This window comes from Pogoniulus pusillus, chromosome 6, assembly GCF_015220805.1.
Source record: "Pogoniulus pusillus isolate bPogPus1 chromosome 6, bPogPus1.pri, whole genome shotgun sequence".
NCBI lineage: Eukaryota > Metazoa > Chordata > Aves > Piciformes > Lybiidae > Pogoniulus > Pogoniulus pusillus.
In genome coordinates this window covers 14,837,608-14,855,067 of record NC_087269.1, presented here as the reverse complement: position 1 = coordinate 14,855,067, position 17,460 = coordinate 14,837,608, and the positions used below count along the sequence as shown (strand labels likewise).

The following is a 17,460-nucleotide window of genomic DNA, read 5'->3' as shown; positions in this document are numbered from 1 at the left end:
GCTTGTTTTCCTAGGATACCTGGCATCCCTACTCTGAAGCTATAGTTCATGTTAAGTTTCCAGCACTCCACAGAACTGCACTTGCTGAAAACCCTGTCAGAGGAGGCAGCTCCATTCATATATTTGTTAGAAAGTGGGTGACTGCAAACAGTCCACATAGTACCTCTAGCATTGTCCTGCTTTGCATCAAGGAATTTAACATCTCTTCATGGGGGGGAAAGAGCGAAATGATGGCAACCTAGTCGTGTTATAATGGATGGCTACTGTAGCATTTATGCAAGATACATGGAACAGGTCTCCACCTGCTGATAAATAAGTGCTTCTGTATAGAGCAGAGGCCTATGGATTACATTGAGCTGAGACTGTGTGTATATACATAAATACATAAATTTTACACACACTTCCCTCATTTCCTCACTTCAGACTTAAAACACACATACGTATTTCTTGACAATATGAGTAGGAGAATGAAAAAGGGAAGGCAAGCTTAAAGCCTGTTTATGAAAATATATGGTCAAGAAAATCTTTGTGCACATCTATATTGATATAAAATATGGGCATCTGTGCCTGTATTATACATATATGTCTGTATGTATCTATGTATATCACAGAATGTTAGAGGTTGGAAAGCACCTTCAGAGATCAAGTCCAACCCCCTGCCAAAAGCAGGGTGGTCTGCACAGGTATGCATCCAGGCAGGTTTTGAAAGTCTTCAGAGAAGGAGACTCCACAATCTCTCTGGGGCAGAACCTGTTTCAGTGCTCCATCACCCTCACTGTAAACAAATTTCTCCTCATGTTGAGTTGATGTGTCTATGTATAAATGCATATACATACACACATGCATATATATATATAAATCACAAACATGTTGCCTTTGACAGTGGGCTCATCTGAAGCCATAATTTCCAGGCTGGAAAAAAAACCAAGTTGCTTGCTTGTTTCCAGCTTCTCTGAGAAGAACTGCAAGCACTGGCTGAGGCAGCTGGGGTGTTCCTCCTTGCAGCAGCAGTGCTGCTCTGGGCACATCTATAACCTCTGGGACAGATGGACTGCACAGAGCTGCCTGGCTTGGGTTGAGTGCTGCTGAGACAGAGTGCTCAGGAGTGCAGGTTAGCCTTGTATGAGCTCGAGTTTGTTCCCTGTGATTCTTACTGGTGCAATAACGACTCCACTGAATTGTTCACTGGGCTGTGTTTAATGGTAATCGCCCCTGACGTGCTGCCACTGCTTATCAGTCTGGCTGGGCTCAGATCACAGGCCAGTACAAGATAGTCAGCAATTCTTTATTATTTTGTTTTAAAGTAACAAACCCCCAAATCTAAACTCATAAATTCAGTTTATTGGTATTTATACTTTTGCTGAGAATAAGGATCAGACTAAAATGTGGTAAGAGAACTTCCAAACTTTATGCATGGAAGCAATTTGAAGAATTAGTTCATCACAGTTTTCAGATAGCTGCCAGAAAATATGAGGATGCTGAAAAACTGAAGGTGGATTCTAGATGAGGATTCTGATTTCATTCTGGGTGTTTTCCTGTGATCTCGAATCACTTCGCATCGAAGGAGCAAGTTTAGCAGACCCTTCTTATCATTTCACATGTTTCTTGTTGGATGCTTTTGTTGTTGCATAGGGACCTCAGCACAGCAGAGCAGTTCCTGGAACACCAAAGTGATTACAGCAGAGCTTCATTACTCAGAGTTCATCCACTATCACTGCTTGTCTTTCACTTGACCCTGCAGTATTCTGGTAGGGAAAATTCGTTTACTAAGAGCAGGAGATTTTGACACGAACAGATTCTGGCATTAACTGGCACCTGAACAAAGGAAGCAGGTGTAATGAATGGGAAAGACTTGCTTCCAGCCCGTTGTGACCAGCAACATGTTAACATAAGAATAAACAAAGAAAGAAGGAAGCATTCCTATCTCAGAGTGCACTATTTCATCTTTTCATGGCATGTTTCCAGTTTGTTGTTGGTTTTGCTTTAATGTATGTTTAGGATTTCTTTCTCGTTGTGCAACTTCAGCATTTCATTTGTTTTACATTATTTGATTTCTTCTTGAGACAGCAGTGTTAGATTTTAGTTATTACTCTTTATTTACTAGCTGATTCATCTTGGTGTGCTTCTGTTACAGAGCCATAGCCAATTTCATTCTGCTATAATTTTCCTTCATTCTTTCTCATTCATACAGCAGCTTAATTAAATCTTGTATCTGGCACTGGCCCAAATCCAGAGAGCAAATCTGTTAGTTGAGTGGCATTGTATGGACCAGTTCCACTAACGCAGCAGCATGGTTCAGCAAGTCAGGTGCATCCCAGGTCACCTTCCTTCTTTCTGCCAGCAAATTCTCTTGCCCAGGCAGCAGTGACTGAAATGGGCTCTGACAATGTCAAACTTTTATCTTTAATGAACTTTTTTTTTAAAGTGATGATGTGAGGGTTTGTTTATTTGTTTTGTTTTTTAGGTTTTGGGTTTTTTTAGATGATGACTTAAAGTTTATAGAGCTGGTGATGATTTTGAGCAAAGCAGTTTGTATGGCAAAGAAATGCCTGTATCTGAGATGACATCTCATGACTTGCTTTCTTCAGTACACTTGAAAGCCATGCTGCAGGGATTACTTGATCTCTGGGATTTCATTTTCCATAGAAAGCAGTGCTTTTTGGATTGGAGTAGAGATGAACTTGAAGTGAAAGTGGTTTATTCCCAGGGTGGAAGCCTCACTGTCTTTCTAACTTCTTACCAATACCTGCAATGATAGTAACACTTTTGTCTCCTTTCCTCATGTCATGAAATTGACAGTTTGGCCTTTTAGGAGGGAACTTGCAATCTATTTCAGCTGTTTTGTAAGAATTGTGGTAGAAGTGAGGAATATGTTCAAGGGAGAATTGTTAGCTGGGCATAAAAGAGAGTCATCTGCAGCACAGTTGTTTTTTGGCAGTCTCTTCCCAAGTTCAGCAAGTACCTTAGTTGATGTCATTCCTCTCCAGTGAACATCCCACTGCAAAGTTTACCCATTTGTGAGCTTTTGTCTTCCTGGCCATTTCATTTGAAATGTTTTGGAAAATTAGTCAGGATCTGTACGCTACTTAGTAAAGTTTGCTGAGAGATGTTACAACCATTACTGCCTTAACCATTAGCACAGCCCAGATGTCATCCACTGTCTATCAAGCAGCCCTGTGAACAGGGAAATTCATGACTGCAGATTGTGGGACTATAAAGTGGAGTTAGTTAAGCTGCTAGCAAATTTCTCTCAAAGAGGTGTATTCAGCTTTGGAAATCTAATGTTTGGTGCTTAATTATTGCTTTGTGCTAGTGAACTCAGGGTCTGGAGCTCTGGGAGAAGTGAAATGTGGAAGAGACTTCTCAGTGTGGTTGTGGTCTCCTGTTTACATGATTGACTTGACACTGTGTGGTCTAAACAAGTGTGGCACCAGGCAAGAATTCTTTATTGCTTTGCTTGTCATTAGCCTTTCTCTATAGAAACATAAAAATACTGAGGAATGTATGTTAGCACTGGGACTGGTTTTGGTTTATTTCAGAGGTGCACATAGCATTTATTGGTCAGAAGTTATTTTTCTGGCTTATTTTAATCTTTAATCCCTTTGCCTGAGCACGGGCAAGTGATCTATGAGCTGAGACATAACATTAAAGTGCATGCTGCAAAGCTAGGATGCATCTTGTAAACATCTTAGGGTTCTTGTTGCAACACAAGATCCAAAGAGGTCTGCTGGCTTCTCACTTTGAATGCTTGTGTTGTTTCACCCTGTTTACGAGAACAATCTTAATTATTTCTCTGGTACTGTGGCTGGCCTGAGTTCAATTCCTAATTGATGGATTTCAATCTTACTGTTGACATTTTTGTTGGTAGCTCTGATGCAGTCAGGAAGCAAGGCATGAATAGCCTCTGCAGCCAGATTCTGTTGGCTCCAACAACTGGCCCTACTGGAATGGGATTGAACACAGTTTGAAACAGCTGTTTATAGCTTGTTGAAACTTTCCCCGTGCTGATTTTATTCTTTACCTAAATATAAGGGACTCCAATCTCCACTGGTCTCAAATCTAGCATTCAGGGTTTGATTTAATGGGGAGAGAACATTAAGTGGCTTTCTTCATAGCCCAAACAATGTAAAAATCATTGTGAGCTTAAATAACACCTCTATCCCTTGAAAAATGATGTAATGTAATGCTGGTTTGCACTTTCTGTTGGAAAGAATTCCGTGCCTCACAGCAGCAGCCAGAATTATTATTTCCTCTGAAAATCTGGGCTGTGGGGTGTTCAAAATCCAGTAACATGTATTTCTTATTATCTCATACTAGTGGGGGGGGAGGTAAAATTTGGTTTTGCTCTAGAAAGGTAAATGCCCGATTCTCTTAATTCTTCCTTTAGGACTAAATTGACAAAGTATGTGCTCATTAAGTACATCTGCTCATTAAGGTAATGAAGTACCTACTTTACCTTGAACTGAAAGCAAGGATAATACATTGTTAGCATGACTGCAGAACTGCAATCTGTTTGAAGATTGCACCAGAATTTGGAGCTCAGTTTCTAGGGACCTGAGAGAAGAGGGCATCTTGTTTGTAAGATCTCCTTCATTAAAAGGAGCATGCATCTTACTTTTCAGCAGCTCTACACACCAAAGCTATAGAGAGATATTTCACCTAGCAGCACAGGGCATACAACTGTCCTTAAATACCAGTTCATACAGATAAGAATAATATGGAAGTGAAATGCTGCCTGGAGTGAAAGAAAATGGAGTTTGAGAGGTGGTGGTGGTGTTGGTTGTGGCTTTGCTTTTGGGTTGTTTTTTCTTTTTCTTTCTTTGTATTTTTTTTTCTTCCAAAATGTGAAAATATTTTGGCCTCTATTTGTGTGTGCCCAGGCAGAGACCGTAAGATACATCAGAGCTGTAGGTGGTCTGAATTAAATTGGCTGTTTGAGAATGCCCGTTGCAGCCTCTTTTTAGTCTTTAATTGTATCTTACACTTGTATCTAGAAGAATTCAGAAAATTATGGCCTGATGCTTCTTAATTAGTAATTTCTCCATTAGCTTTGAGGTCAGATTCCTTTTGCCCATCTCAAGGGATGCTCACTGTGAAGGTTTGGCAGAGAGGTCCATGTGCTTGATTGCTTCTCAGCAATCAAAGCCAGCCAGATTAGGGTAGCTGGAAGTCATCTGTCTTGGGTATTGGATGCTGGTATGTCATGCTGATAAGAGTTTAGTTGTAGGATGTTTCTTTGGCAAAACTGCCCCACTGTGCTTCCTCAGCCTGTGCTTTTGCAGTAACTTGTATCAAGTGTTTTCTGATGAGTGTTGCTGAGCAGGAGGATTCATCTACCACTCATTGCTGCCATATCTTTTGTAGGGAGCAGCCTGCATTGTGCAGCTATGTGTGAAGGAGTCTAGGGATCTGACCCAGCATAAAACTGCCTAGGCAGAGGAGAAAAAACAAACAAATAAAAGCCAAAAATCATGTGCTTTTAGCCTGGATTATTTCTCAAGTTTTTGTATAGATACACAAGTGGCTGTGTCAGCCCTGCAGAGGGTGTGCATACAGGCAGCTTGGTGTTAGGGGACGCAGGACAGGCTCTCTAGCAGCACTGACCTGTTGCACCAGGTTTAAGCTAGTGTGCTGCAAAGTGGTTCTTGAAGTTTGTGGCCACTGTCATCAGTTCACTGATGCAACTCTTTGCAGGGTATTAAGTGCATGTTCTCTTGTGTTGCTGCAGTGCAGGGTGGTGTTTACAAACTACTCTTGCCGTTAAGAGAAATATAACATGACCATTGCCTACAGTTTCAGATAGAGTACTGAGCTTGAGACAATACCACCACGAGCCAAAAATCAGAACTTCCATGCTACTTAAAAGGGAGCCTTGAGTAGGAGGTTGCTGATGTGTTGAAGGAATCTTGCTGCAGCGGGCTCCTGTTTGATAGGGTAGAAAAACATTCATTCAAACGTGCCTTGTTTTCAGAGTAGCCAGAAGTGGAATGACCTTAAAAGCTCCCTGTCAATTCCTTTTTCCTAGAAGACTTTGAAAGTCCAAAAGTTTTTTCATGTTGCTGCTCTACTGGTTAATTAGGTCATCACTTTGTGTGTTAATTACAGTGACATTTTTCTTCTCATTAGTTGGCTTATGGAAAGTTTTTGAGTCTGTGTGAGATGGGAAGTAATGCAACCTTTGAGGCCAAGGGAAAGATGATTTTGAACTTCAGAGCACCGAATTTCAGTGATGACTTTAGGGTAGTATGAAAAAACTTCTATCCACACTGTAGGAAATGTAACTGGTTAAGTGCTTTGAGGGCAGGATAAATAATGCCTTTGATTCTAAATAAACTCAGGATGTTGCCTGCACTTTGGATAAGGAATTTGAAATTGGATCATTCTTCCAGAACGTTGTCTGTTTTGATAATTAATGTAAAGCTCTTACTGGTGACAGAGGGATGTGACAATTAGATGCTTTATGTAATGTCCTTCGTGGGATGTCTGAAAAGGCTTAACAGGGACACTCCTAAGTAGGGCAGTGTACATGAACAAAGATCAGTCACTTTTACTTGTACTTTTGAAATGTAATTATTTGATGTCCTCCTTATATTTCATATCTCTGCTTTGGAATCTGAGCTTGGCTTTTTATTTTTATGGACATTTGAGACTAGCTTGACTGAGGCAGAAAGCAATAGGTCTGACATATTTTTTTCTTGATCTTTTTGTTCATTAGAATTTGAAAAGTGAGGTTGCTTTGAGGCTACCCCATGTGTGGTATCTTGAGCCTTGTTGAAAGAGCAGACTGTGCAGTGCTCAATGGATACTAGTGTTTTTTCTTCCTTGTTTGGTGACTTCACTCTGAGTGTAATCTTGTGTGAGAAATTAAGAGATACAAACCAAGACTGCTCCGAGATCTTTAGTTTTGGCACAGGATCACGGGATGTAGGAGGGTGGATTATCATGTCCAACTCCCCTGCCAGAGTAGGACCATAATCTAGTGCAGGTCATACAGGAACACATCCAGAGGGGTCTTGAGTGTGTCTAGAGAAGGAGACTCCACAAACTCTCTGGGCAGCCTGTTCCAGTACTCTGTGACACTTCTTCCTCCTGTTGAGGTTGAACTTCCTATGCTGTAGTACATCCATTGTCCCTTGTCGTATCACAAGGCAGAAGTGAGAAGAGGCTGTCCCTTCCTTCTTGACTCCTAGTCTCCATGTATTTATAAACGTTTATTGAATACCAACTGAAAATAAAACCAGTCATGTTGCTATAAGGGAGATTCTTCCCAAATTCTCCTCAGCATCAGTGGTCCAATACTGGAACAGATAGCTCAGGGAAGTTATGCAATCTTCATTCTTGGTGGTATTCAAATCTTACCTGAACACAGTTACTAGCAAACCAGCCTACCAGGCCCTATGCCAGGTGTAAAGTTGGACTACATAACCTCCAAAGGTCCTTTCCAACCTAACCCATTTGATTTTTAGAGAGCAGTCTCTCCACAGAATGAGGCAAGAAGGAAGAAGCAAGAAGACTTGTTTCCTCAGAGTGCGCTGTGCTGTATGCTAATTCTGGGTCCAGCTGCTAAAGATGCCGCATAGCACACTTATTTAAATCAGTGGGAGCTTGTGGTGCTTGGCATCTATTTTCTTTCTCTGAAAGATCAGTAAAGGGTAAAATGTAGAGGACTCACAGTGTGTGTTGCTGCAGATGCCTGATACTGTCTGCTGTCTGTGAACTTACCAATAAATCGGATCCTGCTGATGAGATCCAACTATGCAACTCAGTCACTTGCGAGAAGGAACTGTTCTCAGTATGATGAATGCTGTGGTTGATGATGGGGACAGAAAGCACTGCTTTGAATAATGCCTATAATGGCATATTCCCCTGTGTGTACGTTTAAAGGAAGAGTCTATGGTTATATGAATTTGAGGGCATTTAAGAGGCAGTTAATGACAAGTGAAAATTATAGCTAAGGTAAATTAATTGTTAAATGAATTGTGCCTGCGCTCGCTGTTGTTTTAATGTGGTGTTGCTCTAATTCTGTGTACTGTGTTGTATAGCAGGAGGGTGTCAGGAAACAACATTGTGCAATTAGGTTCAGGTTAGAAGACTTTAAAGGCTTAACCACCAGGAGTATTTTTTCAAGTATAGCTATTTTTTTTTTGCTCTGTTGTGTGGTTGTTAGGTTTTATTATTATTTTTGCTGTTTTGTTTGATTGGTTTGTTCTGGGTTTGTTGTTTTGTTTTTTCTGCCTGGTGTGCCAAAATCTGTTATGATTAATTTTGATTTTATAAATCTTCTCCCATCTCTTTTTTTTTTTTTAAAGCAATGCACTAAAGAATCATTCCAAATCAGTTTGAGTTTTGTTTTAACTGGTTTTGGAATGAGGTGGTATGAAGGAAACTTGGTCTGGAATGTAGCTTATTTTTTTTTTTTTAGTTCATTGCATTTTATTTCCAGGACTATTTATTTAACTTTAATTTGGCATGGGGCTACTTCATATCCATGCCCTCAACCTGAGTGAAGCATAAAGGAAATGATTAGGATGGAAGAGGACTGAAAGCAGCCAGGAATAGGTCTCATCCTGTCATTACTCTGAAAAAATCTGTCTTTTGGATTTATTTGGAGTGGCAGTGGGGCAGGAAGGCACTGGCAGGGGTTGTATGTCTCCAGAAAGCTGGGTTTTTTTGCATGTGGCACATAGCCTTACTTGGGTTTCTGTGGTTTTTCAGGTGAAGTGAAATGTTGCCATGTACCTTTTTTATCAAGTTTAATGGTCCCTGTTACATTTGGGCACACTGAATTGTTCTTAAGGTTCTTCTATTTTTTCTGTCTTATATGACATTGTTTTAAAACATTTGTTATGTTTGGAGGGAAATCAGTTTGGAGCCAAGGACACACAGAGAATGTGAGCTTTGACTGCTTGCAACCTGCTAATCTTCATGATCCAAACTGTGCATTCAACCAAAAGAATAATAATGCCTTCTGCACAGTAAGACAGGAAAATACCTTTCCTAGGAAGAGAGGGGGGCCTTCAAATTCATCTTCTAGAAAGAGAAACTTGGTTGGGGATGGGTGTAGACACAAGAAACAGACACTTAGTGCACACTTTGCCTACTCCAACAAAGTGAAAATGAGAGGTTGCTAATGTATTGGGAGTCAGAAGCATTGCAGAACAGCTTCTGAAGCTTAAGGGCATTTTGTAATGTGAACAAATGGACAGGGAGTATTATGAATAAATAAAAGTTGGAAGTGAAAGTTTTTCTAACATTAAAAGCACTGAGGGTCTGGGGCAGCCTTGTAATCAGTTAGAATGATGCAATCCAGACCGTTCTAATTCCATTTAATAATAGTAAGGGAAGGATTATCTTGTAATCCAGGAACATGAGAGGATGGAGAGAGCCATAGTCCCAGACTTGCACTAGGAGGAGCTCAGGTAAGAGATGCCTGCTGAGGTTCTCAATGAGCAAGGGTTGATTGATTTCTTTCTTTTTAGATTCCACTCACCCCAATCAGTGGTATTACTAGATGGGTCAGATCAGATTGGTCAGTGGATTAGGACATAAGTCTAATGGTCTGGTAAATACCACTGTAGTGTTTTCTAAAGTATAAAGCTTGTCAACAGTTGTACTTGTTTTTTTGTAAGTTACTTGCTTCCTGCATCAGTGAATCTGAACCTATTATTGTTAATAGGCTAGCTGGTTGAAAAAGACTGATGCCACTCCCTCTTGTCAGTCAGGGTTTGTTTCTACACTAAAGGAGGACAGTAAATGTCTTCTGTAAAATTCAGGGGCTGGCTAACAAATTGCAGTTTAGAATACATTACAGATGATGGATGTGATCTCCTTAAAGGGAAATCTATTCGTTTGACTTAGTGCTCTTACGATTAATTGCTTGCCAGATTAAATTGCTCCATAAAACGTATGCTACTTTCTTCAGTCTCTTCGTGATGCGATTAGCTAGGCCATGCTGGTTCTTTGTATGTTAATTACAATGGTATTTTCTTCTTCAATTTAATTATTAAATCATTTAGCACAGCAGGCTTTCTCCTAGCCTAGCCTCTGATTTTTGTCTTTTGACCACCATTTTATAATCTTACTGCCCTTTTCCCAGACAGACTTGGAGTTTCCTTTATAGAATTATCACACGCTGTAGAGGATACATTCTGAGCTTGTCCTGTGTGAAAGATTTTGTGTGTATGTGCTCCTGAAACACCAGAATGGTACTAGGCTTGCAAAGGTTCACAATGCTGATGGTCTCAGATGAGGAATTAGGAATATCTGAACTGAAGCGCTGGATGCAAATATCCAGAGTTGACACACAGAATCACAGAATTGTCAGGGTTGGAAGGGACCTTGAGGATCATCTAGTTCCAACCCTCCTGCTGTCTGCAGGGACACTTCACACTAGATCAGGTTGCCCAGAGCCACGTTCAGTCTGGCCTTAAAAACTTCCAGGGATGGGGCTTCCATCACCTTCTTGTCCAGTGTCTCACCACCCTCATGGTGAAGAACTTCTTCCTAATGTCTAATCTAAATCTACTGTTCTCTAGCTTGGATCCATTCCCTAAAAAGTTACAGAAACACAGAATGTCAGGGGCTGGAAGGGACCACAAAAGATCATCCAGTCCAGCCCCCCTGTCAGGGCAGGATCTCCTCTACCAGATCACACAGGTCCCTCACCAGTTTTCTTGTAGCCCCCTTCAGATACTGGAAGACCAGCAGGAGTTTATCTGAGTGCCAAAGCTCAGCTTTCTGCTTCTGTTGAAAAGTGCCAAGCTCACTGAGTGGGCAGGACATTTGCTTTTTGTCACGCCTGAAAAAATCAGCACAGTTCAGTATTCTCTATGCTGTTAAGTTTCAGGGCATATGTGGAAGGAAGAACCATGTGTGCTTTCCTCATTCTCAGAGGCTTTCTGTGCACTTGCTGACTAAGGCCAAGACTTTTGGGTTTGGTTTTTTTTTGGTCTGCAATATGTACAAAATGGAAATGTAAGAGGTGCAGTACTAGGATTCTAGTAACAGCCTCAAGTAACTAAATGAAGGAAAAATTAAGAAGAAGCTATTTTAAGTTCATTGTAAAACTTGTCCTAGCCTTTGGGATAGTAGTTCATATTACATGTAACACCCCCACCCCAGGATAACCCCTATCTGTTTACAACACAAAGCTTGGGGTTTGCATATAACCTGATGTTCCCACATTAACATTGCAGTGGGGCTGTTGTGAAGCTGTTACTTTTCTTTCTTTTCTTTCCTCTTTTTACTGTTTACCCTGCTTTACTACTCTAGGTGAAATACTTCACATACAGCAACTAAACTGTTGTGGTGTTTAAAGTCATTGACATCTCTGGGCCTAATGTGGAGCTCTTCTTTTACTCAGCTATGGTATTTTATTTGCCTCTCAACCCCTTTCCCTCTCCCTTTCATTGGAACTGATTCCCAAAGGGAAGGCAATTTTTTTTCTATAATTAACCTAGTCTTTAGTTTCCTCCTTGTTGTGGAGGCAGGGAATTAATGTGGCCGGGTCAGGAATATATATAAAAATAGAATTATTTTCCTGAAACCCACCCCAAAACTATATACAGAAATTAATTTAGTTTTAATTAGCAGATTCAGTTTGATTGAGAAGACCTTACAAGGATACCATAGATAAATTTGACTGTTTTGGAAGTCAGGAGATGGGAAAGGCTAAGCTACTAAACGTAGCATTCCCACTGTTAATCAGGCTGAGCCAAAAGTTTACTCACAGGTGAGTAAGGCTGGCTGAGAGAAAGGGCAGTCCAGGTGCTTGTCAGCTTGCTCTCTTTCAAAAGACATCCGAGGCTCCTTAAGGCCTATCAAGCTGCATAAAGGGGTGTTTATGGTGGGAAGCTGTCCAAAGCAGGGATGGTCCTGTCCCTCAGGAGCTTGTCCTCTGGAGTGCCAGAGGACTCTTTCTGCAGGAACTATCCAGGCAGGGGAGAACTCTAAGGTGGTGTGGCCATTTGAGCTGATTTTCTAGCTCAGACATAGGGGAGAGATGAACACTCCAGGGATAGGCCATATAATGGCAACAATAGATAAATTAGTATCATTTCATTGGAGCATCAAGAGCTTAATGTCTAGAAGCACAGCCTTTTTTTTTTTGAGAGAGAGAAAATACAGAATTCTATTTAGAGAGAGAAAACAGTGATAGACATTACAAAAGCAATTACCATGGCAAACCCCCTTGAAGTTTCCCCCATCCCCAAAAAAACTATATCTACACTCCCCAGTGCTCCAATCCTCCCCCCCCCCCCCCCCAACACCTCCGCCGTCCAAGAGGCCTACTGCTTACATGTTCCCAATAAATTGGCTCCTGCCACACACTCAGGGCAGGAGGAGGAGGAAAGGAGAACGAACTGACCTTGTTGTCAGTCTATAAAGAGATAGCAGAATTATGGGATTGAATAACAATCTTCTAGTCCCAGGAAAAAATTTTTTTAACCCTATAGCCTCAACCTGGGACAGGTGGGAACCCCTAGGGGGGAAGTACCCCAATATTTATACCTTTCCTAAGCAAAGAGCCAAGTTACCACTTCCTAGGTGTGAAGACTGCAGCCAATCCCCAGCCTGATTCCAGCGTGGGCATCTGAACGGGACACCCCTCATGTCAGAGGGGCCCTTTGCTCCCCCACTTCATGCTTGCAGGGCAGGAGCAGGGAAAGAGTTTTTTTGTGCCTTTCCTCTCTCATTCAAACCACGGAGGGAGAGGAATTTTGGGGTATACAGGACTCCAGGACACTCCTGAACTTAATAACAAATAAATAATTGAAAAAAAAAGTATCAGATCTAAGAAAGTTTCAGCAAGGGGCAGCGTGAATGACCAAAGGTATGGAAACAGATGGGTTGTGAAGAGCACTTATATATGTGTGTATTGGTTTGATTTAAGCTTCCTGGAGCCTAAAAGCCTAACAGAACAATACAATAATAGGATTGCTTCTCCCTTTGGAAAAGAAAGGAGTTAGACAGCGAGAGTGAAAAGGGGTAAAACACCCAAAGAATAGTCTTGCTTCAATTTGGGAGTTAAAACAAAAACGTTAACAATAAATAAAAGGTATTTAAAGTAAGGGGAGTTACAAAAGTATAGGGAAGCACAAGTACATGAGCCAGCAGTGTGCCCAGGCGGCCAAGAGAGCCAGTGGCATCCTGGCCTGCATCAGGAATGGTGTGGTCAGCAGGAGCAGGGAGGTCATTCTGCCCCTGTACTCTGCACTGGTTAGACCACACCTTGAGTACTGTGTTCAGTTCTGGGCCCCCCAGTTTAGGAGGGACATTGAGATGCTTGAGCGTGTCCAGAGAAGGGCGACGAGGCTGGTGAGAGGCCTTGAGCACAGCCCTACGAGGAGAGGCTGAGGGAGCTGGGATTGCTTAGCCTGGAGAAGAAGAGACTCAGGGGTGACTTTATTGCTGTCTACAACTACCTGAGGGGTGGTTCTGGCCAGGAGGAGGTTGCTCTCTTCTCTCAGGTGGCCAGCACCAGAACAAGAGAACACAGCTACATCAGAGGAAATTTAGGCTGGAGGTGAGGAGAAAGTTCTTCACTGAGAGAGTCATTGGACACTGGAATGGGCTGCCCGGGGAGGTGGTGGAGTCACTGTCCCTGGAGCTGTTCAAGGCAGGATTGGATGTGGCACTTGGTGCCATGGTCTAGCCTTGAGCTCTGTGGTAAAGGGTTGGACTTGATGATCTGTGAGGTCTCTTCCAACCTTGGTGATACTGTGATACTGTGATCTATACAAAACCCGAGGGATGGCAATGGATGGAGATAGAGTCAGGAGATGGTTGTTCCCCCATGTGGTAGGCTGGCCACGTGGCAAAGCAGGAGCAGCAGGGACCAGCGTGCTGCTGGTAGGCAGACAGGGCAGAGAACAAGCAACAGCAAGTTCCTCCGTTTTTATAGAAGGTCCAGGCAGGAAGTGGGAGTGGGATAACCATTGCTCCTGGGGTCAGGTTCAGACCACCTCCCGGGAAGGTTAACCCTTTACTATATGGTAAGGCTGGAAAATAGACGGAGAGAAGACACAAGAGTTTGTAAAAAATAGTACATGTCATAGAGAAGATGAATGGGAGCTACCAAAAGGAGGTGCATCAGAAGATCAGATAAGCTCAAAGCAAAGAGAGACTGCTGCCTCCAAAACATTAGTTAAGCAGTAGAATACCTAAAAGGTTATGTGAATTAGAAACCATCATTATGCAATTAATGGAAGAAAATTCCATCTTAGGTTACTGATCATACAGGTATTATCTCTGCCTTATCATCTTGTACTGCATGTGGCTGGCTGGAAGGGTTCTTTCTGAGGCAGTAGCATTTTATCTTTGTCTGCTTTTATACTGTTACTTGAGCTGCCTTTTCTAGACACTTTTGAAGTCAGGGCACTGAGCTGGCCTGTGCTACCTCACTCAGTCTGGCAGTTTTTAATGTTTGCATAAATTGTATCTGTCAGCAGCTTCTCAGGTATCAGCTATTTGCTTCAAAGCCTTTACCAAGGGTAAGACAGAATGCCATCATGCTCTTCTCACTGTTTCAAGGATTGGAATCCATCCCTCTAGATTATACATGTGCTTTGTTAAATCCATCACTTTTCAAATCTGGAAGGCTACATTCCCATATAAGGTGCCTGTAAGAGTTGGTTGTTACATGAAGGAGTCTCTTAACTACACGTAGACCTTTATTAGCATTGCATACCACACAGAAGGCCTCCAGACCTTTCTCTGGCTTTCTGCTGCTGCTTTTATGTGCAAAGGAAATGTTATCCCATGTAATTCAGCAGAAGGATGTTTAAGGAAGATTACTTTCCTATGAGCTGGTCTCCCCTCCAGCAGCCTTTTGCTCTTTTCTGGGAGTGGCAGAGAAGCATGTAATTTTCTGAAGCACTGGTGAAGAGTAGGTTGATTAATGGTGCAAGATTTTTCTTCCTTCGTTATTTTACTTTAGAATTTCAGTCTTTATCTTCACTGGTCTTTTTTTTGTCTCCAGAAAGAGCTCATGGAGAGCTGTCAGAATCATGAACTCATAAATCTTATGAAAGCCAAACCCATGCCAGCTGTGCAAGACATGATTTTAATTAAAACTAACAGGATTTTTTTTGTCTTCTTCTTTCTTGCTAGCCTTGATTCAAATATAATAGTTGGGCAGAAGTGCCTTTTTATTTGTCAGATGAAGACTGAGTTTGTGGGATCTTTTGAGACTTCTTTGATTGAAAAAAGATAAAGTAATTGAAGACTGTAGTTTTTGGGGTATTTTTTTGGTTCAGGGAACAGATCCTTTTAATGAGCTTTTGTAGAGCAAGGAATTGAACTGAGATGTAATCTGTTTTTTTTCTGGTGCAGGTTACTGTTCTAAAGAAAGTTCCTGTTGGATAATTTATCATTCATTCCTTTTTCCTTCTGGCTACTGCAGATCCCCATGCACTGCTCTATAAATAGATGTTTAAAAGGTTCTTTTGCCAAAATCTCTGAAGGCAAACTTTGATTTCACTAAATAACAACAAAAAAAAATCCTGTCCTCAGTTCTCTGTGCACATGTTAGATGGGTTAGGAAAACAAACGGATCAGGGTGGGAGATTTCTGCTGCAAGTACCTCAATGATCTGTTCTTTCTGAGTTTATGAAGACTAGCCAAGATGAAAGAGTTTGTAGCCAGACAGGGGCTGGTCTCTTCTCCCAGGCAGCCAGTGACAGAACAAGAGGATGCAGTCTCAAACTGTGCCAGGCAGGTTTAGACTGGACGTTTTCTCTGGAAACAGGCAGATGTGAAGCTGTGTATTCTGTTGTCATCTGCCATCCCATATTGGGGTGCTGGAGTACCTCCACTTCAAGGACAGACTAAAAGAGATGAGGTTGTTCGGTCTGGAGAATAGAGGGCTGCAGGGAGACCCTATAACAGCCTTCCAGTACTTAAAGGGAACCTATGAGGAGAGGCTGAGGGAGCTGGGGTTGTTTAGCCTGGAGAAGAGGAGGCTCAGGGGTGATCTTATTACTGTCTACAACTACCTGAAAGCACATTGTAGCCAGGTGGGGGATGGCCTCTTCTCCCAGGCAACCAGCAATAGAACAAGAGGACACAGTCTCAAGTTGTGCCAGGGTAGGTATAGGCTGGATGTTAGGAGAAAGTTCTTCACAGAGAGAGTGATTTGGCATTGGAATGGGCTGCCCAGGGAGGTGGTGGAGGCACCATCCCTCGAGGTCTTCAAGAAAAGACTGGATGAGGCACTTAGTGCCATGGTCTAGTTGACTGGCTAGGGCTGGGTGCTAGGTTGGACTGGATGATCTTGGAGGTCTCTTCCAACCTGGTTGATTCTATACAAAAGATGAGTGTTGTGGAGGCAGGGTGTGATGGTTTGGGTGTTCCCCGCCCCTCCCCACTTTAGAAATCACCCAGACTAGACTCAGCCAGCTCTGGGAATATAAATGAAGCTATTTATTTACAGCAGCACAATATACAAGCAGCTATTTACAGCATATACAGTTATATACAGAAATAGACAAGGTAAAAGGTAATACAGAAACACAACTCCCCTCCCAGAAACCTGAGTCCCCAGGAGGGGCTCTCAACCACCCCTGCACCTTCTCCCTGCCCCTCTCAACCTTACTCCAGTCCTAGGGAAGAATAGAGGTTCAGCCAAGAGGTTATGAAGCAAAGGTGAGTTAGTCCAAATGGAAGGTGAGGTTAGGGAGATGCAGTTCAGTCAGAAGCCCAAGGCAGAGCGTGAAACAAAATGGCAAGAGTGTTATCTAATGTTTTCCTTTCTTCTTCAGCAAGACTCTGAGGGAAGCAGACATCACCATTGCTTTCCCTTCACAGCCTATGACCTAGTTCCTCTCACCAAAACACTCTAGCTAGCTTCAAACTAGCACGCAGGGAATTAATGTGGCCGAGTCAGGGATTTATACAAAAATAGAGTTATTTTATTTTCCCCAAGACTAGAGACAGAAATTAATTTAGTTTTAATTACCAGATTCAGTTTGTTTGAAAAAATCTACAGGATACCATAGATAATTTGACTCTTTTGGAAGCCAGAAGTTGGAAAAGGCTTGTTGAGCTATTAAATGAATAGCGTTTCCCACTTCCTAATAAAGCTGAGCCGAAATAACTCACAGTCGGGCTGACTTGATCCAGCAGCCTGTCCTCTCAGGTGAACTCTAAGGTGGGAATCCCCAGAGCAGGAAGTCCCCCAATATTTATACCCTTCCTAGACAAAGAGCAGAGTTTCCACTTCCTAGGTGCGAAGACCACAGCCAATCACAGCCCGATCTCAGCGTGGGCACTGCGTGGGCACCCCTCGTGCTGGAAGGGCCCCTTGCTCACCCCCTTCATGCCTGCAGGGTGGGTGGAGGGGAACAGGTCTTTTTGTGCCTTTCCCTCTCCCATTGAAACCACAAAGGGAGAGGAATTTAGGGGTATACAGGACTCCAGGACAATGAGGAGAGACTCTTTATCAGGGAGTGTAGTGATATG

General features: G+C 42.3%; 1 protein-coding gene across 10 annotated transcripts in view; it reads left to right on the top strand.

Moving 5' to 3' along the window:
- Positions 1-17,460, top strand: part of ARMH3 (armadillo like helical domain containing 3) — a 156,373-nt gene that overhangs the window by 77,018 nt on the left and 61,895 nt on the right. The window contains exon 24 of one of the 10 annotated variants that reach the window (XM_064144555.1): positions 9,364-9,420. The exons of 8 other annotated variants lie outside the window; for them this stretch is intronic. In XM_064144555.1, coding sequence (XP_064000625.1) covers positions 9,364-9,391 — 28 coding nt within the window. In that variant the 3' untranslated portion in view covers positions 9,392-9,420. Of the gene's footprint in view, positions 1-7,466; positions 7,607-9,363; positions 9,421-17,460 lie in introns of those variants that run through there. One more of the 10 variants, XM_064144554.1, reaches the window with a different exon arrangement.